Source organism: Sinohyriopsis cumingii, chromosome 14 (assembly GCF_028554795.1).
Source record: "Sinohyriopsis cumingii isolate HCF-2022 chromosome 14, ASM2855479v2, whole genome shotgun sequence".
Taxonomy (NCBI): Eukaryota; Metazoa; Mollusca; class Bivalvia; order Unionida; family Unionidae; genus Sinohyriopsis; species Sinohyriopsis cumingii.
In genome coordinates, this window is record NC_142974.1 from 105,616,227 (window position 1) to 105,629,304 (window position 13,078).

Genomic DNA, 13,078 nt, shown 5'->3' on the forward strand with positions numbered 1-13,078 from the left:
ATACTAGTGTCATGAGACAATTTTCTCATAACGTTTTATGAAATCAGTTTGGTTGGTAATTTCAGCAAATTATGATGTACTAATGATTAAAGGTAAACGTCATCATGCCCAACTTTTGGACGGGTACTATCTCAGTTCGATAGAGAGATTACAGATAGTGTGAGCCTTTTAACGGAGGTGATAGTGCTATTTTACTTCGCTGGGATGCGAGAGGTACTCTGTTTGAACCGTAAGGAAAAGGCAAACTATTCATTATGAGGTTAAAATTAAAATTGTTCCCGCACGATTTTAGGCGTTGTTTATTATAATTCTAGAAACCGGAGAAACATCAATCGCTTGCATAAAGTCATCACCTCGAGTGATTAACTTAACCTATGCTTCATCGTGAAGACAAATTGTTAGGTCAGTTTTCCGTTTTTGTAACGATAATTTACAAACCACAATATATCTTTGTTTTCCAAATATGTGGTTGTTGTGGTTGTGGACTGATAAATGCCATGGAAAACTTGCTGATGTAGTAGAGCTCTTTCTTGCTAGACTTGTCCAACATATCTGATTACAGAATTCGCTAACTTAGAACACACAAAGAACAAAATATAATACACATTTGAATTATAAGAGAAGAAATTGCATTGAATACAAATCCCTAAAATTAAGTCATTTACTGACAAACCGGCGACTAATTCAAACGGGTTTTATTGATCATACACAAATATAGAGCAAACTAAATATGATGCAATTTGCTGTCTGCGACTTGAAAACGGGGAAAAACTGAAGACAAAAACCCCCATTCATTTTAATGGGGAATTTCTTTAATGTAAACATTTAAAATATTCTGAATAAGTCATTAATAAAACTAATTATATTTACCAAACGCTTTCACTTAAGGATGTAGATTAGTAATAGTACACTGAGTAAACACAAATAATTATATTAACAAACTGAGCATTTGATGAATATAATCAGGTCCTCGTTAGTTATCAACGAAATATATCTCTCAGTGACAGTTCACGTCATGTGTATCAAAAATAACTTTTTTAGAAAACCAACCTGATACATATGAACGGTAGCGCGTTACAAATGAACTCTGCTCCTCGTGTTTCATATAAAAGAAAAACGTTCGTTCCTTTCGAAAGGAAAATTGAATGGGTTTGTTGGCGTAAAGGTACATGTTACAAAAGTAACATAATGCTCTTGGAAAATGATTTCAAGGCTTAAGTGAATATGTTTTAAGCAATGAAATTCAGTTTACTGATATTTATATCTGTACAGACTTATATCCATACTTCATTGTCAATGCATCGAAAAGAAAAGCTGCAAAAGATAATATCACAACGATAGTAGCATTAAATCGGCTCGCTGTCTAGGTTGCTCATTCACACCAAGCATTAATAGAACAATTATATAGTAGCTGTATACATCAGAAAGTCCATTGCGAGGTGAAGTGTATAATCTCCATCATCACTGCGGCAGTGTACCCTTTAAGTGTTGATTAACGTATCATATGACATACTTTCTCACTATGTGAGTCTAACGTTGAGAGCTGAATCACAAGTTGATAAGAGAGGTCAGCGATGCAAGCTGAAGAAACTTTCACTAAAAGATTCTTATCCTATGTATAAATGCTTTAAAGCAGTAATGCTTGACTATCAAGCAACGGGTGGTGTGTGGTCAAAAATAAAGTAAAGACGGAAGTGAAAGGACAGTCAAAAAAGTAATGACAGGAAAGGCAGAAACAAGTGAAAAAGTGTCCGTGTATCTTTTCGTCCCTCCATACTCAGACCAGTCCGGCTTTCGTAGCGGCGATCAGATAATGAACATCAATTGGCATAGCCCTTACTTATAGCTGAATAGTTCATTAGAATGCGATTTTGGAAAGCTATTGCTTGTGAAATACCAAGTCGGGAGCTTCTGCAGTCGTTGATGATAATTTGTGCCAAGTCTCTATTGTATCTGGGAAGAAGCTGAACTTGAAACAATTTGTCCATGCTGACTTTAATTGGATTTGTATCCCTATGGTTTGCCCTAGTTTGGCTATATGCTAGGGTAAGGTCATTGTTCGCTGGTATGTCCACAAGGTTGTTCGATATCTTATACAACATGTTCAGCTGGGTCTTGGTTCCAATGGATTCGATTCCAACTGGAGATGGTTAAATACTGCATGACAACTGCTAGCGTTACGATATTTACTGCTTTTACTTTTGTTGGTGCATGGCATAAATTAGAAGACAATATTATCTGACGTTAATTAATAAATCTGTCTCTCCCAATTGGTTAGTTGTTGATCTCATTCGACAAACGTGACACTATCCAAAACAGCTACTTTGGAAACATACCAATAAAATTCAGTAACTGGTTGATTAAGCTTCATATTGACACAATGCATCACGAAAACATTTACGGATATTACGCACTGTCACTAAAGATGGAGCTTGACAGTGATCTGCTGGCTCTCAGGTACCGGAAGTGTTTTACCGATCACTGTTAATATGGGGAGGGGATGCCAAGTATATAAACTAAGTGAAACGTGTTTCTTTAAATCATCTGAAAATGAGAAACTATTCTATGAATTGTTCTTGCCATGCTGATTATGTATCTAACATTACGATAATCCTTCCCATACACACATTCTTACTTAGCTAATATTACGATTACCACTAGACGGTGCGTCTTATATTAGACACAATAGACTAGCTAGGTAATAAGTCCTAGTGCCACACTGCATCGCTAAGTAACCATCTTCTAGCTGCATTGATCACCAAAATTGAGCAATATGCTAGTTTCGTACCAGTCATAAAAACAACCGTTGCTGAGCAAGTTAGACACAACCAAATATATCAACTTAGATGATATGCAAAAAAATACTTGCATGGATTTGCAGGGGAAAGGAGAGGGGTCTGGGGTCGGGGATTGTTACTTTCCGGTGTCATTGTCTTTCTTTTCTATTGACGAAAATGATGGATTATATATGTTTCCGGGTGGACTTTACGCGACTCTGAAAGTGTGTGGCACTTTCCCCTAACGACATAAAGGAACACATTTTGTGCATGCTAAAAAATCAATTTCACTGAGACCAAATTTATTATTTCTACGAAGAACATGTGTCCAAATTATATTGGTGAAATAATCTACAGAAGAAAAAAATGTTTTTCCAAGAATTGTTTGACAAAACATGAATCTGCAATATGTTCGGACGACCTCTTCTGTCCACTGCATTGACCATCTGATTCATCGAGAAGTTGTGTGCATGTTGTTTATTTTTTATTTTAATTTTAACTCAATATTAACAGTTCTTTTTAGGATTTATCTCTACCATGTCTGCAGTGTGATAGTCTATAGTGATGTCCATTCATTAGCCTATTAATGTTGAACGCCAAACGAGACAGCTGATAGTATCTCTTTTGTAAGTCTTTGGTATGATTTGGTCGGGGTTCCAACCAGCGATCTCTCGCATACAAGGAAGACGCTCGAATAACTTAGACCACAAGAGCGGACACATAACTAGATGCAATCATACACTATACGTTTACTCTTGTTATGTAAATAGCCGATGTGATCAGAATGGCAGCTAAGAGCAACTATCAGCATATATTCAAGGTGTTATTCTTAAAATGACTTTTAAGTTGCAGTGTAATGAGTTATCTCAAACACCTCGTGTACACCATCAAAATGTTCTCAGAATAAAAGTTAAAATTATCAAAATATTAATAGTAGTGAAGCTTACTACAACTTCAGTCTTATACTGTTTGTATTTCTGTAATTTGCGATAATATTGGGAAGGGTATATGGGATTAGCTGCTGAGATTTAAAAGAGTCTCATTCCATATGCCTGCAACTGGTTTCTAAACTGTCTAGAAAATACGGGATACAGATAGGATAGACAACAATCTGGTGGCCTAGGTGGTTTAACCAGAAAGCTGGTAGGCATTTCGAATTTTTATTTTAAGGACAAAAAAGACAAACACGTTCAATGGCAAAAGACAAACCATATAAAAATAAATGTATTGCTGGATGTGTTTTCCTAATACCACTACAATACATTCTTAAACTGATGTTAGTATCCTAGGACGTAATGATGATCATGCACCAAACCAAACAGTAGAAGAAATTGAGATTGTTGAGGGGCAACGGGGATTGTTGAGGGTCACTCACACCATATTATGGACAAACATGCACACACAACCTCATGCAAAGGTGAATATAAATCATGATATAATAAAGTGGCATCAATACATGCTTACAATATAAAACATTTAAATACATTTAACATACAAAATCATGTGACTGGGTGGGTGGGATATTTAATGATGAGGATCAGTAACATTTGTCCCTACAAACATCCACATATTTATTTCATACAAACCTTATCCTTACAAATAGCTACATGTCCTGAGGTGGCAGGGGACAGTTTTTATGCACACATTTATTGCCACATTTCCCCGCCTAGCATAAAAATACTCTTAAAAAAATAAAATGCACAAGGGAGGGAGAAAAGGCCCATATTGTTGGTATAGCTATATTAAAACAAAGCATAATAACATTATCCACTTGACCAGAGAAGCCAATGACAGTTCATAACAGTCGAAGTTTATGCACCCCAACGCCAAATTTATACCTGCATTTTTCACGTCCGAATGTTATTTTTGCTACCATGTGATTATCACAGTGCAGACACAAGCCCTTTTCTAGATGACAATTCTGAACAACAGTGTGCACTAAACAGGCTGATGCAATTTAAAATAGTTGCCAACACAGCCGTTTTTTTAGATATTCTATTTGTCCCGAACCCACGCATTTACTGCAATTGGAGGCACTAGATCTTCTTCCTAGCTGAATATTGGCATTTCAATTCTTCAACAGTTGTAAAGTAGCTGTGGAAGGTGTACATGCCTGACATAAATTTCAAGAACAACACAAGCCAGAAACAATAAATCATTCACAGATATATCCATATCTTTAATTACTAAACAATAACAGCTGAAAAGTCACACCATAGCCTGAAGTTAAGAAATTGGACACAAATCAATTTACGAAACTATCCCCTGCCACCTTACAGAAGAAAATATGGGTATTCTGATTGTACCTGACAGATCTGTAACGTTTTATCAACTTTTTAAAAAAACATTTCAACACAACACTTCCTTAATTGTCCTATATATGTTTCGTAATAATGGGCAATAGAACAAATCTTTACTACTAATAACAATAACATTAATAGCAAACCTCCCCTTAGTAAAACTGAAAGGATGATGGTGACTGAACATCATTGGTTGGATTACTGCCTTTTCTAAAATAAGTCTGCTGCCATGATATACAAGGGGCCAATTATTAACAACAACAACAACAGCCATAAAAAGTTCATACAAATAATGAGGATGATGATGACAGTGAATTGAAATTGCATTATGCATCACTTTTTAACTCCAAAATTGATACTATTCTTCTTTACACAATTGAAAGTATTCCACACATTTAGGTCAATGTATGCGATGTAGAAATAGTATTAATTTGTGAAACAAACAAATGTAATCATCCACTCACATGACCCTGAGCGCTTGTCTTTTGATTGTAAGATGAGCAGGTTTCTTCCATGCACTATATGCAAGCCATCAACATAGATTGGTAACCTTTGGTCATGGAATCCTCATTTTATTTTGTGAAACATATTTCATTATTGTTGGTCTAATTGACCTTGTTATTTTACCTTTTGACTTCTCAACTGGTAGTAGTTTTCCTTAGCTCAAACACAAACTATACACAACAAAGTACTGCACATCTTGGAAAACAGAAGTTATATTGTGAAAATATGTTTCTCCTTACAATCATTGACCATGACCTTAGAGTTTCTGAGTCTGTATTTGATAAAGGTTTTCTTTATTAACCGATTGCTAAGGAAAATGGGATTACAGTAGGCATAATTAATGCAATAAGAATATCAGCACATAAAAGGAGAACATTCGGTAGCTACCTAGTGGTGATAAAGTGATATCCTGAAAGAGTTGCTTCACATACGTCCTATTTTGTAGTATCTATCCTGTATGTAGTCAACTGTGAAGCACATTTCAGCTACTGAAAGGCTAGATTCAAATGGAATGGGACAAAACCACGAGTTTAATATCACGTGGTAGTGAAACTAATGGTGAAACAAAGATGCTTGCCCATTTCAAATTGTATTTATATATCAAGCTTTTGGCATGGACATTTCCAGAACTCTCAGACACATCAGTGCCAAAACATACATGGACACATGCAAACAATAGTATGCATTTCTAGTAATATCATTCAATTGATCAGCATACGTTTGGTTTGAATCTGGATGAATGATAGCATGATGGATTTTATTGTTTGATTCAATGCACCCTATACTTGATATAATTCCAGTCTGACCAGTAATTCTCAGCAATATGTAGTTGCCATTATGTTGATGTGTTTAGAAAAAAAAATAGTGTAATAATAGATTCGATCCTTTTGTACAAAACTCATGCTTCGATCTCCATTCACATTAAAGTAATAAATATATGTTTAGTTTCGTTTTTACTTTCCTTTCTTTTGCAGTTTGTTTTCAAATAAACTTTTCATGTTGAAAAGATAAATAATGAGAAAACTATATGTACTCTGTATTAAACATAAAGTATTTGCTGCATTGTAGAGGTTACGGAATCAAACATGAAGATGTGTCAGCTGTTTGATCAATTAAGAACAAAGTGGTCTTCTATGGATCGAAGAATACATTCAAACATTTGTTTGCATTATCTCTCACCAAATGCAAATATGTGATGAAAAGGTAACCATATGGGATGAAGTCCTCTAAAAAATAAAAGACAATAAAATTTTAGAAATTCCAACTGACAGTAGTGCTGTATAACCATATGGAATGGGATCTCAGAATACACGGCCACAAAATAGTAGAAAGTCTAACTTACAGTTGTGCTGCATAACCATACAGAATGGGGGTCTCTCATGATAAATGACCACAAAATAGTGAAAAATCATACGGAGTCTGCCAATGTATAGTCATGTGTATATGGAATAATTTAGTATCCATTATGTATTGTTATAAAAAGAATGACCAAATCATCTTGGAACAAGAAGCCCATTGGCGAGAAGGTTAAATGTTGATAAACATTTGGAAAACTCAGTTCCCACGCTGTTTAACAAAATATTAATCTTACTGGTTTCATGCAAAATATGGACTGGATGGTCAAATATTTCTCCCTCCATTTACCAAATGTGAACCATTGCCTGCATAAAATTATACTCTTTTGACAAACGATATTAGTATAACTCAGCATAATATCTTATCGCAGTTCCACGTACATTCTTTAGATAACTACTTAGATATTTATGACTTTAATCTATGCCCAGTGTGTGCTAAACTATTTGCAGAAATAATACACATCTAATTGAAAGTGGTGAAATGATTCAACGATATAACAATAATTTTGCAAAAGTGATTATTCAATGAACTCAAAAGCATTTAAATCATAAATATTGAATAGCCCATTTCGTGCTGAGATATTTAATCAGTGACTGAATGTGTCAACGGGTAAAACATATGTAGTGTAGAATTTGCAATTGGCAGATTTCAAACTGCACTAGTTGTCACATTTTTTATAGACTGGGAATAGGTGTTTTCAATATTTTGTCCTCGTCGGAAACAAACACATGTGGCTGTGGCAGTTGTTTTGCATCTGTAGAATGTAAAATGTGAGAGCTTTATTGGTATTCTACCTACTCCAGGACTTGTTCTATATTCCTTGCATGTGGAAACTGTGATATTTGTTCTGCTTAGCATTGTCAGGTTTTTACATTTAAGTGAAGATATGAAATTAGTACTAAGACGTTTCTGAAAGCATTCATGCAGTGCAAAACAAAGGGTGTAGTGACCAAGAAGAATCTTGCATCTGATCAAATGAACCAGCCTGCAATGACCTAAAACGTTTAAATAAAATCACTGACTACTAATACAGTACTTCTGTCGCATTTTCATGGATGAGAATGGCATATAAATACCACTGATAGACTGTCTTAAGTGAAAGATCATCCATAAATATGTATATCAATAACATATATTATCATAGGCTGTGTATCATGTAATGTATCGATAAGCAGCACAGGTGTATCATTTCACCCCAACAAAATGAGAATCTATTTAACTGTGTAGAAAAATGAAATGTGGTAATTCATAATATTCAGGAAACCTGTTTGCTGTTTTAAATTCTGATTTATGGTCCTAACATGTCCCGGGATAGCATCTGAAAAACTGGAGGGACCAGATAGTTTAGGTTAATGACAGCAATTATATTTGGAAGTATTTCATGAAAAAGCACACTGGAGTCTGGTATAATAAAATATCAATATCAACTATACATCCAAGCTAATGTTTGACTAAATAACATATATACGAGAACACAAATTATACAGATTAATCTAATCCAGTGGTAAAAATGAGAAACTTTATGAAGACAAATCTGCTAAAAAGCTACATTCTGTCACTTCCTCTAAGCAAGATATTTATACACAGCATATTTTCGGACATTAAATTCAAATACTGCCACAATGCCAATTGAGAAACATCAATAGTTATCAAAGGTTTTTTATACAAATATACATGTAGTCTGTTTAAAAAATATACTCAGTCTGCTAAACAAATATACATATAGTCAATTATACTAATATATAAGGATGACTACAAAAAAATATGTCAATAAATGTTTTTACCTGAAAATCAAAACATACTTTAAGGAATATATTTGCAAGCTTCATAAGAAGGACCAAAAAGTGATGAAATTATACAATTAAATTGCACCAACTACCTTACTTAATGTTTGAATGGAAGATTATGTGTTGTTCTTAGTGAAAGCACTGTCCGGATTCACTCTTTTTGATATATAGCAGGACTAATCTCCATTAATAACACTATATATGTTCAATTTCTGATTACAACTTGTACACCAAAATGACCAGTCACATGACCATGCAATGAATTTCTCAACTAATTCTCTAGAGCTTATGCATCACAGTACGGGGTCCTAATTATAGCCACACATCAGTAAGTAGAGATTCTTGGTGTGGGATTATGTACAAAACTTGGTCTTAATTATAGCCACACACCAGTTAGTAGAGATTCTTGGTGTGGGATTATGTACAAAACTTGGCCTTAATTATAGCCACACACCAGTACGTACAGATTCATGCTATGGACCAAGCATTGCAATGTGGGTATCACAAAACTTGGACCTAAGTATAGCCACACACAGTAAGGAGAGACTCTTGGCATGGGCTTATGCACAATACTAGGTCATAATTATCATCAAAGACAGAGCAGAGACTCTTAGATGTTTATGCTTGCTGTTGGATCATAATAATGGCCATACACATAAGTGTTGCTTTTGTAAGGGGGTTATGCATAATGCTGGGTCCAAATTATGGCCACACTCGTTAGAATCTGTTGGTATGGGATTATGATGCTGGGTTCTAAGTTTGGCCACATACAATAGCGTCGCTTAGAATGGGATTATATGCAATGCTTGGTCCTAATTATGTCCACATAAAATAATGTCTGTTGGCATGAGAGTAAAGGTAGTCCTTCAAATGACCACATACAGCAGTGTCTCCTGGCATGAGATTATACACAATACATGAGTCTTCAAATGATCACATACAGTAGCGACTCTTGGCATGGAATAATGTCATCTGAAGGTATTTCTTTTGTGCATGGGATCCCTCAAGCATTCCTCTTCCACTAAGATCAAAGGCAGTAACTCTTATGGGACAGCTCTGACAAAAAGATACAGTTCTTGTTATAGTTACCAATTTAATAAATCAAATGGACTGCTAGAAACTAGAACTAGCAACCAGTGCATTATACAAATTATGAAATTAAAATAAAGTCCATAATTGTATGTGACGAATGAAGAGACATATTTTTTCATATATAATAGCCCAAAGTTAAATAAAATATGTAACAAATCACCTTAACCTACCACAAAATGTATATAATGTCAAATTAAAGTCAAACTATCTGACATAACATCAACTTCGATAGAAATCAAAGTAATGTATAAGTCATATTAGCATTTGACATAATATCAACTTCCACATGCATAAAATAATGTGGGTATCACAGTACCATTTGATGTAACAGGAACTTCCACCTACATCAAAAGCACCGTAGATGTCAAAGTACAATTATACATCAATTTTAACAGACATCGAAGTAATATAGATATCATGGTACCATTTGCAACCACTTCCACAGAGATCAAGTGAAAGTAGATGTTAATGTAATATTTGACACAACATTCACCACCACAGACATCAAAGTAATGTAGATGTCAAAGTAATATTAGGCAAAGCATCCACTTCCACTGACATCAAAGTAATGTAGATATCAAAGTAATATTAGGCAAAGCATCCACTTCCACTGACATCAAAGTAATGTAGATGTCAAAGTAATATTAGGCAAAGCATCCACTTCCACTGACATCAAAGTAATGTAGATGTCAAAGTAATATAAGGCAAAGCATCCACTTCCACTGACATCAAAGTAATGCTGATGATACCATAACATATACATCATTGGAAAAGCCAAACATGAGCCTTTGCTTAAGGTCTAAAGAAGAGAAGTTTCTGTCCCTTCCTAGTATATGGCCTTCCAGTGATTACTCTTTGAAAACCGTTAGACAAATAGTATAAACTCTTTAAATAAAAACATTCTTGTAACAATATTATTGTCAGCTGTTTTCACTGTGGTAAAGTTCGCATTTTTAATATAAAAAATTCACTTTCTAATGATAAATGATGAATAATTGTATTATGCAGTTCAACAGATTAGGAACACAGCATTTTATTTCCATTGTACAGAACTGTGATGTAATATTATGTGCATATGATATAAGCCACTATAAATCTGTGTGTGTGTATGTGTGTTTGGATTTTTAACGTAGCTTTAACAATTTTCAGTCATACTGCTACGATGGCTGCAGTGTGGCAGTTTATAGTAATGTCTAGCACTGGGGCATCATGCCGCAGACATGTAGCATGATGTTCCACCCAGTCACATTATTCTGACACCAGGCCGACCAGTCCTAACACTAACATCTTAATGCTGAGCCTCAAGTGAGGCAGCTGTTAGTACTATTTTTGTAAGTCTTTGGTATGACTCGCCGGGGATCGAACCCACGACCTCCTGCATCTGAGGCGGATGCTCTAACCACTAGGCCACTGGAGTGGTTCAATAAATCTGTATGACACTGCATTATACTATGAAGAAATAATACTTGCAGATGACATGAAGACATTATTTAGATTCTGAAGGACATGGGTATACTTGTCTACTTGACAGCAAATTCTGCCATGGATTTTACATCCAGTATTGATATTCTAATTTCAAATACACCAATTAAGTACCCAAGACCTTAAGATTGAATAACGATATTTTACTGTTAAATAAATACCATTAAGAAACCAAAACTTTCACATTCAATAATTATATTCTACTGTTAGATGCATCTATCAAGTATCCAAATATTTCACACTCTGTATTGATATTCGAGTTTTAAATACACTTATTAAGTATCGATGAGTTTCACACTCAGTATTGATATTCTACTGTTAAATACTCCCATTAATATCCATGAGTTAAACTTTCAATATTGATATACCACTGATAAATACTCGTTAAGTATCCAGAACGATCTCAAATTTAAGTCTTATACAAGCAATAGGATGGTTATGCTAGAACCAACCTTCCAACCCCTTTTTCATGATAAGTGTTGTTCAGTACTCTGCCATCATGTCATGTACACTGTATGTATACTTTGTACCTGTTACTGCCTGTGCTTCATACATGTTGTTTCAGCTAGCATGCTTCATAGCTGGAGATCACCTGTCTCTTTTGCTTCTCCAATTCTTGGCTGTATATGTGTCCACCAATTATAGCTTCAATGTCATGAAGCACAGTTTCAAATTTGTTCCAGTAGTCTTCAAAGTCGTGTTGATTAATCTTTCCATCTACGGTATGGCCACTGATACGATTCCTATATGAACGAATTCGCTCCACACTAGCCCCTAGAGATGTATCCCTTGGTTGATCATATGGGTCAATGTCCCAGCCGGTTACTGGAGCAGGAACTGTGCTGACGTTTCTAATCAGAATATATAACACGGAAAGATCAAACTGGTCCAATGTTCCTACTTTGCCCCTCATGAGATCGGGGAAAACCAGCAGAACCTGATCAGGTTTAAGGAGCGGTCTTCCCTGCCTTGCGATGAGTTTCAATACATTACCAAAGATTGCTTGGTAGATGTCCTTGTATGGCACAGGAAAGTGTGTAAGAAGAATGTCTCTCAGAACCTTTGCACCAACAGTTAAAAGAGCAACACAGAGGCGAGCATAATTCATGTGCTCGGGGGTGATGGGTGCATCAGGATCATGCAGCTAAAGAAAAAGGAAGGTCAATATTTTAATGAGATCCATGCTATATCAAATGACAATTCAGCTGATCAACATGCTAATGCAAACAGTGTAGAAAAAATATTTTCTTATATTTTGTTGAAATTTAATAATATAACATTTTTGATCTGACTTCATGGGGACAGTCACTGGATAAAATGCAAATAAAAACAATTCATTTTGTACATCTCGATTTATATAAACTTTTCCATGTTATTAACATTCTTTAGTGGTGTTATTGTTTATTTCAAATAACTGATACATACCGAAATGTGAATTTTAGAAATGTTTGATGGCTTAAAACGATCTTTTGCATCATATATATATATATATATATATATATAAGAATATGAAAGAGGAGCTTACTATGATCCCAAAACTATTAGTATGTAGTAAACAATGATAAAACATGAGAACCAAAGCAAAAATGAATCCTCTCACTTTCCAAATTTATGAATACGGTTTTTACCGTTATTTAACACATGCCCCTAACTGTTACCTAGCAATATGTATGTGTGCATGTGTTTCTTATAATATTTACAATACTCATGCAGAATTTTTTATATCCCTGTAAGTACCGAATTAGCAACAAACGAACTGTTGTTATTGTCTATGTGTGGA

General features: G+C 34.9%; 1 protein-coding gene across 1 annotated transcript in view; it reads right to left on the minus strand.

Moving 5' to 3' along the window:
- Nucleotides 1-1,242: 1,242 nt before the first annotated feature.
- Nucleotides 1,243-13,078, minus strand: part of LOC149784555 (uncharacterized) — a 73,202-nt gene continuing 61,366 nt past the window's right edge. The window contains exons 10-11 of the mRNA XM_089932636.1: nt 11,829-12,442; nt 1,243-9,780 (exon numbers count right to left, since the gene is read on the minus strand). Coding sequence (XP_089788762.1) covers nt 11,864-12,442 — 579 coding nt within the window. The 3' untranslated portion in view covers nt 1,243-9,780; nt 11,829-11,863. The remainder of the gene's footprint in view (nt 9,781-11,828; nt 12,443-13,078) is intronic.